Source organism: Tachyglossus aculeatus, chromosome 2 (assembly GCF_015852505.1).
Source record: "Tachyglossus aculeatus isolate mTacAcu1 chromosome 2, mTacAcu1.pri, whole genome shotgun sequence".
In the NCBI taxonomy this organism is placed as follows: domain Eukaryota; kingdom Metazoa; phylum Chordata; class Mammalia; order Monotremata; family Tachyglossidae; genus Tachyglossus; species Tachyglossus aculeatus.
The window spans coordinates 98,834,631-98,850,456 of NC_052067.1; the positions used below are offsets into that span (position 1 = coordinate 98,834,631).

Sequence of the window (15,826 nt, forward strand, 5' to 3'; positions counted from 1 at the left end):
AACCTTTGCATCTTAGGGAAGCTGAGTGTAATCCTAGCAGTCAGTTAGGGTACCAGGATGAGTGAAATCAGGAGCTAGTCTAGTGGCATTTGGGATTTTTAATACACCAAATTCAGGTTTTGAGCAATCATCAGCATGACTGTGATGGATTGGTAATCTGAGATACCACTGACATGGGAAATCAGATTTTTCATAAGCGTACTTAATATTGGAATGCGTTGTATTTTTTTAGGCTCAGCTGGTGGATCTGAAATCGGAATTGACCGAGACCCAGGCTGAGAAAGTTGTCTTGGAAAAAGAAGTGCACGATCAGCTTTTGCAGCTCCATGCTGTTCAGCTTCAGCTTCATGCCAAAACTGGCCAAAGCGTAGACTCTGGAGCCATTAAGGCGAAATTGGTAAGTAATATAGGGGTCTTTGGGGACCATTCATTCTGAGGTACTTCCCTTTGACTCAGGGCAATTCGCTGGGTGGAGGGAGGCGGGCGTGGTGGAAATCCACAAAGGATACCCGCTACGGCTTCTGCCAGAGGCAGAATTCATCTCCTATCTGCAATCCATGTGCTGGACACACTCGAAGATGCCCAGAACAGTGCTGTCAGCCTACTAGCAGCCAGGCTGCAGCCCTCCCCCTCAGCTTTGCAGCGCTCAAGGCCATTTTGTAAGTGAGTCTGGGGGTGGAACACATTGGAGAGAGAGAGGCAGGTCTAGCCTGCAGGGGTCCTTGGAAAGATTCAGCTCAGTGTGATTTTTCTGCTTGGAAATTCCCTCCTCCTCCCAAGGGAAAGTTTGAAGGTCTTCCACCCCCTGCTGCTGGGCCTGCAGCTTAGAGCAACCCGCAAGGCTGACCTGAGCCTCTGGCAGGCTCAGAGCAGCCCTGTCGGCGCAGAAATCAAAATCACTGGCTTTAAAGACCTCAGTCAGCGGTCCCTCTCCCACTCTATCTTGCTGATTTCCTTTCACAATCCAGCCCACACACTGCACTCCTCTAATGCCAACCAGCTTGCTCTACCTCAGTCTCATCCGTCTCACCACCAAGCCCTTCCCCACATCCTCCCTCTGGCCCGTAACTCCCTCCCCCTGCATTTACAACAGGCCATTACTCTCCCCACTCTCAAAGCCATATTAAAATCACATTTCTTGTAAGCGGCCTTCTCCGACGAAGCCCTCATCTCCCCTACTTCCTCTCCCTTCTGCGTCACCTATGCACTTGGATCTGTTGTTCACCCTTGATGTTCAACTCTCCATCTCCCCACCCCAGCACTTATTTACGTATCTATAATTTATTTCAACATTTGCCTTTCCCTCTGGACTGTAAGGTCCATAAGGGCAGGGAATGTATCTACCAACTCTATTGTATTTTACTGTCCCGAGCGCTTAGTACAGTGCTCTGCCCAAGTATTCAGGGGCCAAAGGTCAGAGGAACGCCAGGGAACATGAGAGTTCCCAGGCCAGTGCACTAGAGTACTGAGGGCTCAGAACAGTGCTCAGCATGCAGTATACACCCAGGAAATACCATTAATTAGGGAAAGAAGGATAGGAGAGGAGGCTAATTATGATGTGTAGTGAGTGTATTTCTTCAGTACAATGCTAAAGTGCAGGAGTAGATGCAAGATAATCACATCAAAAACAGTCCCTGGACAGGGATCACAATCTAAGAAGTCAAGGTGCTGCATGGCATAATAATAATAATAATAATGTTGGTATTGGTTAAGCACATACTATGTGCCAAGCAATGTTCTAAGCACTGGGGTAGAGACAAGGTAATCAAGTTGTCCCACGTGGGGCTCACAGTCTTCATCCTCATTTTACAGAGGAGGTAACTGTGGCACAGAGAAGTTAAGTGACCTGCCCAAGGTCACACAGCTGACACGCGGCAGAGTTGGAATTAGAACCCATGACCTCTGACTCTCTAGCCCGTGCTCTTTCCACTAAGCCACGCTGCTTCTAATAGAAAGAGAATGGGCTCAGGAGTCAGGAGACTTGGGTTTTGATCTTGGCTTCACCACTTGCATGCAGTGTGAACTTGGGCGAGTCACTTAGCTCCTCTGTGCCTCAGTTTCCTCATCTGTAAAATGCGGATAAGTCCCTATTTCCCTTCTTCCTCAACTGTGAGCCCCATGTGGGACGGGAACCGTGACAGCTCTGCCTGTACCGTATTTACGTCAGTGCTTACTCCAGTGCTTGGCTCGTAGGTGCTGATCAAGTATCACAGTTATTTTTAAAATTATTATTATTAGGTAGGGAGAGTAGGTACTTTATCCTCACTTGTGCCCATGAAGTGGAGCACCTTGCCCCCAGGTCCCACAGCAGGCCAGTAGTAGAATTGTGATCAGAATCCAGGTCCCCTGACTCCCAGTCCCGGACCAACTCTGTGTTTCCTCCCTGTGTTGTCCTTGGCTTGCGTGTGAGGCCACTGTCACCTGTGGCTTTGAGGGCCTCTTCCCTCACCCTGGTAGGGAGAGAATAAAGTTGGCTGTGCCTCTAGCCCCCCTCATCCTCCAAGTGTGTGACCCCAGCATTCCTTGGCTGGGGGTGTGATGTGGGTAGTTCTTCCTCCAGGCACAGCATCATCATCATCAATCGTATTTATTGAGCACTTACTGTGTGCAGAGCACTGTACTAAGCGCTTGGGAAGTCCAAATCGGCAACATATAGAGACAGTCCCTGCCCAACAGTGGGCTCACAGTCTAAAAGGGGGAGACAGAGAACAAAACCAAACATACTAACAAAATAGCATCCATGGGGAGTGGGGTTGCAGCCACACAACATTCAACCCCTGCTGCTTCAGAGGTGGCATGGACGCGGTGGCCACTACCACCGTTCAACTATGTCCAGGCCCTTCCCGCCAAACAACCTACCCCTTCCTCTTCTCCCCTCTCTCTTCCTCCTGATTCTCCCTTGTCTCTGTGGTGGTAGTGTACAGGGAGTCGACCTGTTGAGACTGACTCCAGTACCACCAGACCGAGCTTTAGCCCAGCTCTGCTCGGCCCTCTCTCCCTCCCTCCCTCATCCAATCAATCAATCAATCAATCAATCGTATTTATTGAGCGCTTACTGTGTGCAGAGCACTGTACTAAGTGCTTGGGGAGTACAAGTTGGCAACATATAGAGACAGTCCCTACCCAACAGTGGGCTCACAGTCTAAAAGGGATTGTGAACATCCACCTCATCCCAGTTCCATAATATGAGGCCCAGAGAAAAGGCCTTCGCTGGACCTTGTGAGAATCAGTGGTCCCTTTTGAATTGAAGCTGATTTTCAGGGAAGGGTATAATAATTGTAATAATAATAATGATAATGGTGTTTGTTAAGCGCTTATTATGTGCTGAGCACTGTTCTAAGCACTGGGGTGGCTGCAAGGTAATCAGGTTGTCCCACATGGGGCTCACGGTCTTCATCCCCATTTTACAGATTAGGGAACTGAGGCACAGAGAAGTCAAGTGACGTGCCCAAAGTCACACAGCTGATCAGTGGCGGAGCCGGGAGGAGAACCCACCACCTCTGACTCCCAAGCTCGGGCTCTTTCCACTAAGCCACACTGCTTCTCTGCCCAGTAATAATACGAATAATAATAATAGCATTTGTTAAGTGCTTACTACGTGCAAAGCACTGTTCTAAGCGCTACCCAGGCGTGAATGGAATTTCCAGGATTTTGAGACAACCTGGCTCATTTTCTTGATTACATTTTCTGGAAAGCAGTTTTGTAGCGTGAACAGCTCAAAGTGTTTTCATCCATTAACTCACTAATTCTCGTAATAACTTGTGACAGGCAAAGCCATCCTTTAGTTAAAAAGCGTCATTTTGCTTACTAAGGTCGAAAAGAAACTAATTGTACTGACCAATGTTTAAGCCACAAAGTTCATTTCTGAAAATGCGGATATTTTCTGGTCTTTCTAATTACATACTTTTTTCTTGTATCTTAAGTCTGTCTTCTCTGTGGAGGAGCTGGTGAGTATGCTATTTGGCTTGTTTAAACCAGTGCTTTGTTTCAAGCAAAAGAGTACTTTAGCATTTATCAGAACTCTGGCTAGCTTCCCGTTCATCAAATGTGTAATTTTGCTGAACTTCCACAAGAATTTGCATGTGTGCTTCTCATTCCACTGATTGTTATCTATCACACTACTTTTTAAAAAAGTTTTAACAATGATTGTCTGGTCTTGCAGCAGTGAAGTTGCAGTTTGAAACTGCTGCAGTTTTACAGGAAGTCTAAGAATCTATCGTGTGAAATGTTTTTGTATTTTCCTCTTTCTTTGACCTAACCAAGTGCTTTATTTTGCTTGTTTTATATTTTACTACTTGGATACAGTCCAAGGGCAAAAAAACTGCTCCTTATTAGCTATTTGTTTCAATTAAGTCTCAAGATAAACTCAGAACGTGTGTACCCCTTTAAGTTCTATTAGTAAAGGAGTCAAACTTTTTCAGTGCTATATTTACTAAAGAAAATTCATTGGAGAGGTAAGGTGTGGGCATTTGTCTGATCTGTTAGGAATTTCCATGATTAAAATAGCTTTATATTGTTTGGATCATTTAAATCTAGCAGTTTTAAAGATGACTTTAGGAACTTAGGTTAGTTGAGTATGCCCTGTTCAGATACTATTCTGAAAATTGTTCTTCTGAAGTAAAAGAGTTAAAAGTCATTGAAATTAGGCAACCTATACAAAATCACCCATTTAAGTGACAAAGGTCCAAACAAATGAAACAGTCACAGTACACATTTAATATCTTCACTTAAAACTATGATCCCATTATACACAGAGGTAGCAAACAGCCTAATGGAAGCTGTTTTTTTTATATGGGTTAAGCGCTTCCTGTGTGCCAGGCAGTGTCCCAAGCGTTTGGGTAGATACAAGTTAATCAGGTTGGATACAGTCCCTGTCCCAGGTGTAGGGGTTCAAAATCTCAATCCCCATTTTACAGATTAGGTAGCTGAGGCACAGAAAGGTTAAGTGGTAGAGCTGGGATTGGAACTCAGGTCCTCTGACTCCCAGGCCTGACTCACTAGGCCATCATCATCATCAATCGTATTTATTGAGCGCTTACTAGGTGCAGAGCACTGTACTAAGTGCTTGGGAAGTACAAATTGGCAACATATAGAGACAGTCCCTACCCAACAGTGGGCTCACAGTCTAAAAGGGGGAGCCCAGACGGGCTAGCTCCATAGAGTCTAGGCTGGGCTGAAATGCTAGCCTCCCTGGGCCTTCCAATAGCCAGATCATCATCATCATCATCATCATCATCAATCGTATTTATTGAGCGCTTACTGTGTGCAGAGAACTGTACTAAGCGCTTGGGAAGTACAAGTTGGCAACATATAGAGACAGTCCCTACCCAACAGTGGGCTCACAGTCTAAAAGGGGGAGACAGAGAACAAAACCAAACATACTAACAAAATAAAATAAATAGAATAGATATGTACAAGTAAAATAAATCAATAGAGTAACAAATATGTACAAACATATATACATATATACAGGTGCTGTGGGGAAGGGAAGGAGGTAAGATGGGGGGATGGAGAGGGGGGCGAGGGGGAGAGGAAGGAAGGGGCTCAGTCTGGGAAGGCCTCCTGGCGTAGGTGAGCTCTCAGTAGGGCCTTGATCACCCTAACCGGCCCCAGCCTCTGACCCCTATTCCTTTCTGCAACTTCCCCAGCTAGAAGGAAGGGTGATGGTTAAAATCATTGCTAAAATCCTCACCTCCCTCTCCATCCATACTGCTATCCCATCAATACAGTCACTCATCCCACCTGGATTACTGCATCAGCCTCCTTGCTGACCTCCCAGCCTCCTGTCTCTCCCCACTCCAGTCCATACTCTGCTGCCCGGATCATTTTTCTACAAAAACGTTCTGGACACGTCACCCTGCTCCTCAGAAAAACCCTCCAGTGGCTGCCCATCCACCTCTGTATCAAGCAAAAACTCAGCACTGGCTTTGAAGCACTCCCATCACCTTGCCCCCTCCTACTTCACCTCGCTTCTGTCCTTCTCCAGCCCAGCCCAGCCACTTCGCTCCTCTAATGACCTTCTCACCGTGCCTCCATCTCGCCTGTCTCGCCGCCGACCCCAGATCCACGTCCCGCCTCTGGCCTGGAACACGCTCCCGCTAATCCGACAGACAACCACTGTCCCCCACTTCAAAGCCTTATTGAAGGCCCATCTCCTCCAAGAGGCCGTCCCAGATTAAACCCCACTTTTCCTCATCTCCCACTCCCTTCTGCGTTGCCCTGACCTGTTCCCTTTGCTCTTCCCCCATCCCAGCCCCAAAGCACTTACGTACATATCTGTCATTTTATTTATTTCTATTGATGTCTGTCTCCCCCACTCAAGACTGTGAGCTCGTGGTCAGGGAAGGTCACTGTTAATTGTTGCAGTGTACTTTTCCAAGCGCTTAGTGCTCTGCACACAGTCATCATCATCATCAATCGTATTTATTGAGCGCTTACTATGTGCAGAGCACTGTACTAAGCGCTTGGGAAGTACAAATTGGCAACACACAGAGACAGTCCCTACCCAACAGTGGGCTCACAGTCTAAAAGGGGGAGACAGAGAACAAAACCAAACATACCAACAAAATAAAATAAATAGGATGGATATGTACAAGTAAAACAAATAAATAAATAAATAGAGTAATAAATATGTACAACCATATATACATATATACAGGTGCTGTGGGGAAGGGAAGGAGGTAAGATGGGGGGATGGAGAGGGGGACGAGGGGGAGAGGAAGGAAGGGGCTCAGTCTGCACAGTCAGCACTCAATAAATATGCTTGAATGAGTGAATAGTTGATTGGCTAGAAAGTCTAGATATGGATGTAGCTCTCTCCAGTCCCCCCGATCTTAGCTCCTTCCCTTCCCCACAGCACCTGTATATATGTATATATGTTTGTACATATTTATTACTCTATTTATTTATTTATTTTACTTGTACATATCTATCCTATTTATTTTATTTTGTTAGTATGTTTGGTTTTGTTCTCTGTCTCCCCCTTTTAGACTGTGAGCCCACTGTTGAGTAGGGACTGTCTCTATATGTTGCCAACTTGTACTTCCCAAGCGCTTAGTACAGTGCTCTGCACACAGTAAGCGCTCAATAAATACGATTGATGGTGATGATGACCAACATCCTTGTTAAGTTAAAACAGTGGATGACCTAAAATGGATACAATAGGCAAGCATGTAGGAGAGCATTTAAAATCCAGAGGCAGTGAAACGGCAAGGCCAGTAATAGCTAATGGTACTTAGAGACACGAATCTTCAGGAAGCCCTGGGCTAAGTATAAACGGTAGAAAGAGAGTTTTGTCGTAAACAGAGGCATTTGTTAAAATAGTTTGGAAGTGACAGTCGTGTATCTGAAGGGGTCTTTAAGACTAAGAACCATTACATCTTATTTTCGAAGCTTTGCATATCCAGCTTTTGAAAGTGTTCTGAGTCTTGGGGCTTGCTTTGCTCTTTTACTGCCAACATCTTGAAATCTCACACGTGAAGTGTGTCGTCTGACCAGGAGTCAGAAAGGGGTCGCCAAAGACTGTTTGTATGCCATTATACTCTTGATGTGGGGAAGTGGCAACTTATCTTATTAGAGAAGCAGCGTGGCTCAGTGGAAAGAGCCCGGGCTTTGGAGACAGAGGTCATGGGTTCAAATCCCAGCTCCACCAATTGTCGGTGTGTGACTTTGGGCAAGTCACGTAACTTCTCTGGGCCTCAGTTCCCCCATCTGTAAAATGGGGATTAAGACTGTGAGCCCCATGTGGGACGACCTGATCACCTTGTATCCTCCCCAGTGCTTAGAACAGTGCTTAACAAATACCATCATTATTATTATTATCTACCCAGATTCCTCTGATGTGGGTTTAGAAGCAGCATGGCCTAGTGGATAGAGCATGGGCTGGGAATCAGAAGGATCTCAGTTCTAATCCCAGGTCCGCCACTTGTCTGCTGTGTGACCTTGGGCAAGTCACTTCACTTCTCTGTGCCTCAGTTCCCGCAACTGTAAAATAGAGATGAAGACTGTGAGCCCCATATGCGACAGGGACTGTATCCAACCCAATTTGCTTGTATCCTTCTAGACTGTGAGCCCGTTGTTGGGTAGGGACCGTCTCTATATGTTGCCAACTTGTACTTCCCAAGCGCTTAGTACAGTGCTCTGCACACAGTAAGCACTTAATAAATACGATTGAATGAATGAGTGAATATTCACCCTCGGCTTAGAAAAGAGCCTGGAACATAGTAAATGCTTAACAAAGACCATTGTTATTATTATTATTATTATTCATTCATTCAATCGTATTTATTGAGCGCTTACTGTGTGCAGAGCACTGTACTAAGCACTTGGGGAGTACAAGTTGGCAACATATATTATTGTTGTTATAATCATCAATCTGGGCTTTGCAGCGGCTGAGCACGTACTGTGCGACAAGTATTAAACTAGTGCTTAGGAGACAGAAAAAATAGGATGATATTGCCTTTGGCGAGCTTCTTATCTAATGAAGGAGACACAAGCCAACTGGGGGGTGTCTGAGTTATTCTTGACCTGAGGAACCCTGGGAAGCCTGCAGAGGTGAGTTCGAGTATCAGTGGGGGAGGGAGCCCAGGACCTCCATCCTCAGGAGAGCCTGTAGCCATGGTGAATCGGGCCCCAAGTCATCATCATCAATCGTATTTATTGAGTGCTTACTATGTGCAGAGCACTGTACTAAGTGCTTGGGAAGTACAAATTGGCAACATATAGAGACAGTCCCTACCCAACAGTGGGCTCACAGTCTAAAAGGGGAAGACAGAGAACAAAACCAAACATGCTAACAAAATAAAATAAATAGAATAGATATGTACAAGTAAAATAAATAGAGTAATAAATATGTACAAACATATATGCATATATACAGGTGCTGTGGGGAAGGGAAGGAGGTAAGATGGGGGGAATGGAGAGGGGGACGAAGGGGAGAGAAAGGAAGGGGCTCAGTCTGGGAAGGCCTCCTGGAGGAGGTGAGCGCTCAGCAGGGCCTTGAAGGGAGGAAGAGAGCTAGCTTGGCGGGTGGGCAGAGGGAGGGCATTCCAGGCCCAGGGGATGACGTGGGCTGGGGGTCGATGGCGAGAACGAGGCACGGTGAGGAGATTAGCGGCAGAGGAGCGGAGGGTGCGGGCTGGGCTGGAGAAGGAGAGAAGGGAGGTGAGGTAGGAGGGGGCGAGGGGATGGACAGCCTTGAAGCCCAGGGTGAGGAGTTTCTGCCTGATGCGCAGATTGATTGGTAGCCACTGGAGATTTTTGAGGAGGGGAGTAATATGCCCTGAGCATTTCTGGACAAAGATAATCCGGGCAGCAGCATGAAGTATGGATTGAAGTGGAGAGAGACACGAGGATGGGAGATCAGAGAGAATTCCAAGGCAGAGAGCCAGTAGTGGGGCATTTCTTCTACTCTGCCTCCCTGGGTCGTGACCCTTGGGGCCACGGAAAGGGTGAACCCCAACTTCCTGCTCCTCTTAGCTGAGGAGAGGACCGCGGCTCAGCCCCCACCCCTCAGGACTGACGTGGGTGGAAATCGTACCTGAGGGAACCCAGGTTACTTCAGTGGGGACTCTCCGCAGGGGCAAGGAAAAGTTCCACAGGTTCGTCTGGGGCCAAGAGATGGGCTGATGCTAGCCCTCTCCCAAATGTTCAGACTCCGGATCTGCAGGATGTGATTCAGAGGCCATGGATGCCGAGGGCCCTTTGGGTATCATTTTTCTTGGCAGAATTTTCTACTGCCTAAGAAATTAAGCCAAAAGAGGCCCCTTTCTCTCTGTGCTGGCTTGATCGTTTTTATTGTCCGGCTTGTGTAAGTATTTTTACTGCGCAGAGCTCAAAGCCCTATGTGCAGAGAATGCGTCCATCCGAGCTCTTAGCTTACTCTGACCATAATTTTTCTCGAAGTTTCCAAGATTCAGCTTTAGACTTCTGAAAATGTAGGCGATGCAGGAACAGTGCTTTGCACATAGTAAGTGCTTAACAAATGCCATCGTTATTATTTAGGTCCACGTATCGGTGAGTAACAGATACAGTTTCCTGTGCCTGTCCAGAGAGAGATTTGACTTGTGCAGTGTTCGCCATGGTTTGAAAGGCCTTACAGGGCAGTTCTTTTTTTGTGCATCCTGCAAAATCCCTTGAAACTCCCTTTAGAAAAAATTTTTCCCCCGGGGAGAAATCTAATGATATAGATGACTTAAATTTCCAACTCTCATCATTCTGCATTTGAGGGATCCATTTGTTCTAACAAAATGATGTGGTTCACATGACCTGAAACAAAAGTATATAAATTTGGGAATAATAATAATGGTATTTATTAAGTGCTTACTATATGCAAAGCACTGTTCTAAGCGCTGGGGAGGTTACAAGGTGATCAGGTTGTCCCGGGGGGCAGGCTCACAGTCTTAATCCCCATTTTACAGATGAGGGAACTGAGGCCCAGAGAAGTGAAGTGACTTGCCCAGAGTCACACAGCCGACTGTGAGCCTTTTAGACTGTGAGCCCACTGTTGGGTAGGGACTGTCTCTATATGTTGCCAACTTGTACTTCCCAAGCGCTTAGTACAGTGCTGTGCACACAGTAAGCACTCAGTAAATACGATTGATTGATTGAAAATTGGCAGAGCCAGGATTTGAACCCATGACCTCTGACTCCAAAGCCCGTGCTCTTTCCACTGAGCCTTGAGCCACTGCGAATCTTAGTCATAAGGAGAAGGAGTCTCCCCTACAAATCATCACTCGGGGATCAGTTAGCACAGTGCTTTGCACATAGTAAGCGCTTAATAAATGCCATCATTATTATTAATAATAATAATAATTACGGTATTTGTTATGCACTTACTATACTAAGCGCTGGGGTAGATACAAGCAAGTTGGGTTGGACACAGACCCTCCCCACGGGGGTGCTCACAGTCTCCATCCCCATTTGGCAGATGAGGTAACTGAGGCCCAGAGAAGTAAAGTGATTTGCCCAAGGTCATGCAGAAGACAAGTGGCAGAGTCGGGATTAGAACCCATGACCTTCTGATTCCCAGGCCCAGGCTCTATCCACTACGCTACTTAGGCTGAACTCCAAGTGGGACAGAGACCGTGTCCAACCTGAGTAGCTGGTGTCCCCCCTCCAGGGCTTAGTACTCTGTTTGGCCCATGGTAAGTGCTTAACTTCTTATTATTATTATTATTATTATTATTATTATTATTATTATTATTATTATTATTATTATTATTATTATTATTATTTCCCACTGCGGCATTACCGTACGGCAGCAGGTCACATTGAGGAATCTCCTTCCCTCCCGCCCCCACAGCCAGCTTCTCCACCCTGTTCACTTTCCCTTCTGCATTCCCTCTGCACTTCAGTCTGTACCCCTTAAGGACCTTGAGTACTCACCCCAATACTCACCCCAACTCCGCAGCACTTACATACATATCCTTATACTCTGCCGCTTGCCGTCTGTAATATATTTTAATGTTTGTCCCCACATATAGACTCTAAGCTCTATATCTATCCATTCTCCCAAGTGTTTAGTACAGTGCTGTGTACACAGTAGCTCTCAGTAAATTCATTCAATCGTATTTATTGAGCGCTTATTGTGTGCAGAGCATTCATTCATTCATTCAGTTCATTCAATCGTATTTGTTGAGCGCTTACTGTGTGCAGAGCACTGTACTAAGCACTTAAATACCATTGGTTGATTGATTGATTGGGTTCTTGTGGGTTGGGGCATGGAGCGGCCAACTTGTACTTCCCAGGCGCTTAGTACAGTGCTCTGCACACAGTAAGCGCCCAATAAATACGATTGGATGAATGAATGAATAAGTTGGCAGGGCAGTGAAGCATAAGGATAACTTGTCAGGGCTCCTCTCTGAATAATAACAACAATAATAATAATAATAATAACTAACAATAATAATAATTGGTTAAGCATTTACTATGTGCCAAGGACGTCACTCAGCGCTGGGTTAGGTACAGACTCATCAGGTCCCACATGGGTTTCTCAGTCTAAGTATCAGGGAGAGCAGGTATTGAATCCCCATTTTGTGGATGAGGGAATTGAGGCCTAGTGAAGTGACTTGCCCTGGATCAAACAGCAGGTTAGTGGTGGAGCCAGAAGTAGAACCCAAGTCCTCTCACTCCCAGGCGTGTGCTCTATCCCACTAGGTTACACTGCCTCCTCTGAATCAATCAATCAATCAATCAATGTCATATTTATTGAGCGCTTACTGTGTGCAGAGCACTGTACTAAGTGCTTGGGAAGTACAAATTGGCAACAGATGGAGACGGTCCCTACCCAACAGTGGGCTCACAGTCTAGAAGGGGGAGACAGAGAACAAAACAAAGCATACTAACAAAATAAAATTAATAGAATAGATATGTACAAGTAAAATAAATAAATAGAGTAATAAATACGTACAAACATATATACATATGCCCTGCAGACGATGCCGAAACTGTGACACTGAGATGTCAGATTGAAAGGGAGAATAGTTAGTTACTTAGGAAAAACCAGGGATTGTTTAGGGCCAATCACCAGAATCCCGTGTTTGCCTGTTGAAATGATTATTGCAGAAGAATTGCAGTCATTTGGTCAAACTGAACTCCATCTTGGCTGTTTAAGACCTAGAAAAGGTACTTGAATGTCTCTTTACAGTTAAGATGGCTGAGTGGAACAGTCATGTAGCTTTTCATAAAGGTTTTAACCACTAGGGAAAAAGTTATAATTTGAGGAAACGCTGAGAAAGGGAGTAATAGACTCTTGAAGGAAAGATTAAAGAAACTTACATATCAATCCATCAGTCATTTATTGAGCATTTACTACATGTAGAACACTGTACTGAGCGCTTGGGAGAGTACAGCAGAATTAGCAGCCACGGAACATTGATGTGTTCTGTGCCAAATTAGACTCCGTCTTAATTCCTTGGATTTCCCTATTTGTGGAGATGACCGCTTTCAACCTCTAGCTAGAAAGACTCATTAGTCTTATAACTGAGTGCTTTTGGGATCTTGGTTATCTACACTATTTTATGTTGCTTCGCTATCGTTAATTGAATTGGGAAATTGAGTACAGCATGCCTTTAAAATTTTCATTTTTAAAAGTTTGAATTGCTTTCACAGTAGAATACGGTGAGTTGCATTTAAAGTCCCCTCCGATTTGCCTTTCCGGTAGATTATCCTATATTCGTGACCCTAATTTGTCCTTCTCTCTCCTGCCTTTTGACTGTTTCACAACTCGTTAGCACTGCCACAGGAGAAGTGAATACATCAGTTTTGTATTCTTTGCTGTTAGTGGAAGCTGAAACTTTGTGTTAAATGAGATTTAGGCTGTCTCCTGCCTCCTTTCGCCACCTCGTTAATATTGCTATGGCTCTTCTGTGCCAGTGCTGTCCCTTCTTCCCCTTCCTTCCTTGGTTCTGCTCCCTCCTTCCTGCCCTAAAAGGGGAGAGAAAACAAAACCTCCTCCTCCTGGAGTTTAAATGCAGTCCTCATTTATGGCTCTCGTTGCTGTTTTCCTCGAAATCCTACATCAGCATTATTTGACCGTTTATGTTGCCAGCAAATTTTTTCAGTAGTAGCTAATGACTTTCTTGCCCAGTTTATAGAAAGGGGAAGTTGGGGAGGGGGGAGGTTTCTTAGAGCAATCGGCTTCTTGTCCTGACAGTCCCCAGATTTGCTGCTTTAATAAAAGGGGCAGGGGAGTCTCAGCAGACCTGCCTCCTGGAGTGCCCATGATTTAGTACACATACAGCCCAGGCTGTTTTCCCTCCACCAATTAAAGGGCTCATCTTCCATCCGGGACAGTCGGGAAGGGATGCTATGACCAAAGAGAGTTTTGCAGACTGAAAACGTGTCTTAACCTTAAAGGAGAGATGCCTGCCCCACTCTGAGCAGCTCTAGGAAAAGATCTTCTGCTGTGCACTCATAGATTGGAAGGCCGTGTGGTTGTTTAGTACAGCTTAGTACAGTGCTCTGCACACAGTAAGCGCTCAATAAATACGATTGATGATGATGGTTCTTAAGGGTGTGGAATGCGGTTGCTGCCGCAATCTTCTTTTGATAAAGCACCGTCGGTAAATTGCATTTTTAAATCACGGTAGGAGAGAGAGCTCGAAGCCAACAAGAAAGAAAAAGTCAAAGAGGCGCAGCTGGAGGCCGAGGTGAAACTGTTGAGGAAAGAGAACGAAGCTCTTCGTCGGCACATTGCTGTTCTCCAGGCTGAGGTCTACGGGGCGAGGCTGGCCGCCAAGTACCTGGACAAAGAACTGGCCGGAAGGTGTGTGGGGTGGGGAGGGGAGATAGCGAGACTCCGGCGCCTTAATTAAGTAGCCTTGCACAGCAAGGGGGAAGACTGCGGCAGTTATCTTCCACCCGAGAATCATTTGACATTTTCCAACCTGGGTGTCGGGACGTGAATATTGTGGTTCGATTGGAAAACACTTAGAGCGGTGTGGAGGGTTTTTCTGAGTCCAGTTGTTAGTTCACTCAGGCATGGATCTAATCAAACATTGAAGGAAGGTATCCACAATTAGCTCCTGCAGCTCTGGGTCATTACCGATCCGATGGTGGGCGGGGCGATGTGGATGATCACAGTTACCATTATTATCGCTATTATCATCATCATCTTCATCGTCACCATGCTAAGCACTGAACTAGATCCAGTACTGGAAATGAAGCTGACAGGCTGGAACCCAGCTCTGGTGTAAAGAAAAGTCTTGCAACCGCCTTTCCGATGGTGCAAATTGTGTGGTGGTTGTGGCTGCCCTTTAGTTTGGCGGGGAGTGGTTCCCTCGAGTCAGAGAGAGACTGTTGGCTCCAAACCCTGCTGGTAATAGATGGAGCCGAAAACCGGGCTGTCCTTGAGGGGTGGGAGAAGGGACTTGGCAGTGGTCTGGGTACAGACGGGCCCTTTCCTCTCCCCTGCCACTCAGACCTCCGTGGGAGCCACCCGGGGAGGCGGCTGAGGAATGCGGGGCTGCACTGTGTAGAGTCTCTCCAGCACCCATCAGTAATAATAATAATAATGATAATAATGGCATTTATTAAGCGCTTACTATGTGCAGAGCACTGTTCTAAGCGCTGGGAAATTTACAGGGTGACCAGGTTGTCCCCCGTGGGGCTCACAGTGTTAATCCCCATTTTACAGATGAGGTAACTGAGGCCCAGAGAAGTTAAGTGACTTGCCTAAAGTCACACAGCTGACGAGTGGTGGAGCCGGGATTTGAACCCATGACTTCTGACTCCCAAGCCCGGGCTCTTTCCACTGAGCCACGCTGCACAGCCAGCGCAGCCTCTTAGCCACCAGCCCTTAGTGTTTATTAAGCTCTTACTGTGTGCAGAGCACTGGAATAAGTGCTGGGAGAGGATACACGATGGAGGATTAGACAGGGTCCCGCCCCTCACTCCAAGCCTGGTTTTCAGGCTAGAGAAGCAATGGCTTGCTCCCTTGCGCGCGCTTTCATTCATTCAGTCGTATTTATTGAGCGCTTACTGTGTGCAGAGCGCTGTACTAAGCGCTTCCCCGCTATCCTCCCTCCTGCTGCCGCTGGGATGTGGGAGGAGTGGGAGAAGACGTTGGGTTCGAGCGGGAGGGCCTGGCACCACCTGAACTGTGGCCCCGGCTTCCCGCCAGGCTTCAGGAAGAGCCTCTCTGGGTGCTTGGGTGACGGGGTACATGGGCAACGGCCCCTTTCCGGGGGCTTCTGTCCTCTGCTTGGAAGGTAGAAGCCAGAGGTGAGGCAGGGGCACCCGACCCGTGGTTGAGCCCGTGATGTCATTACATTATGCCACGTGCCCAGTGGAATGGGTGTGACGTCCCAGGTGTTCCAGGGGGAAA

The 15,826-nt window shown here is 46.5% G+C and overlaps 1 protein-coding gene across 2 annotated transcripts in view; it reads left to right on the plus strand.

Moving 5' to 3' along the window:
* GOPC (golgi associated PDZ and coiled-coil motif containing) overlaps window positions 1–15,826 on the plus strand; it is a 64,467-nt gene that overhangs the window by 38,843 nt on the left and 9,798 nt on the right. The window contains exons 2-4 of one of the 2 annotated variants that reach the window (XM_038766823.1): window positions 233–397; window positions 3,924–3,947; window positions 14,091–14,266. In XM_038766823.1, coding sequence (XP_038622751.1) covers window positions 233–397; window positions 3,924–3,947; window positions 14,091–14,266 — 365 coding nt within the window. The remainder of the gene's footprint in view (window positions 1–232; window positions 398–3,923; window positions 3,948–14,090; window positions 14,267–15,826) is intronic. The other variant, XM_038766832.1, reaches the window with a different exon arrangement.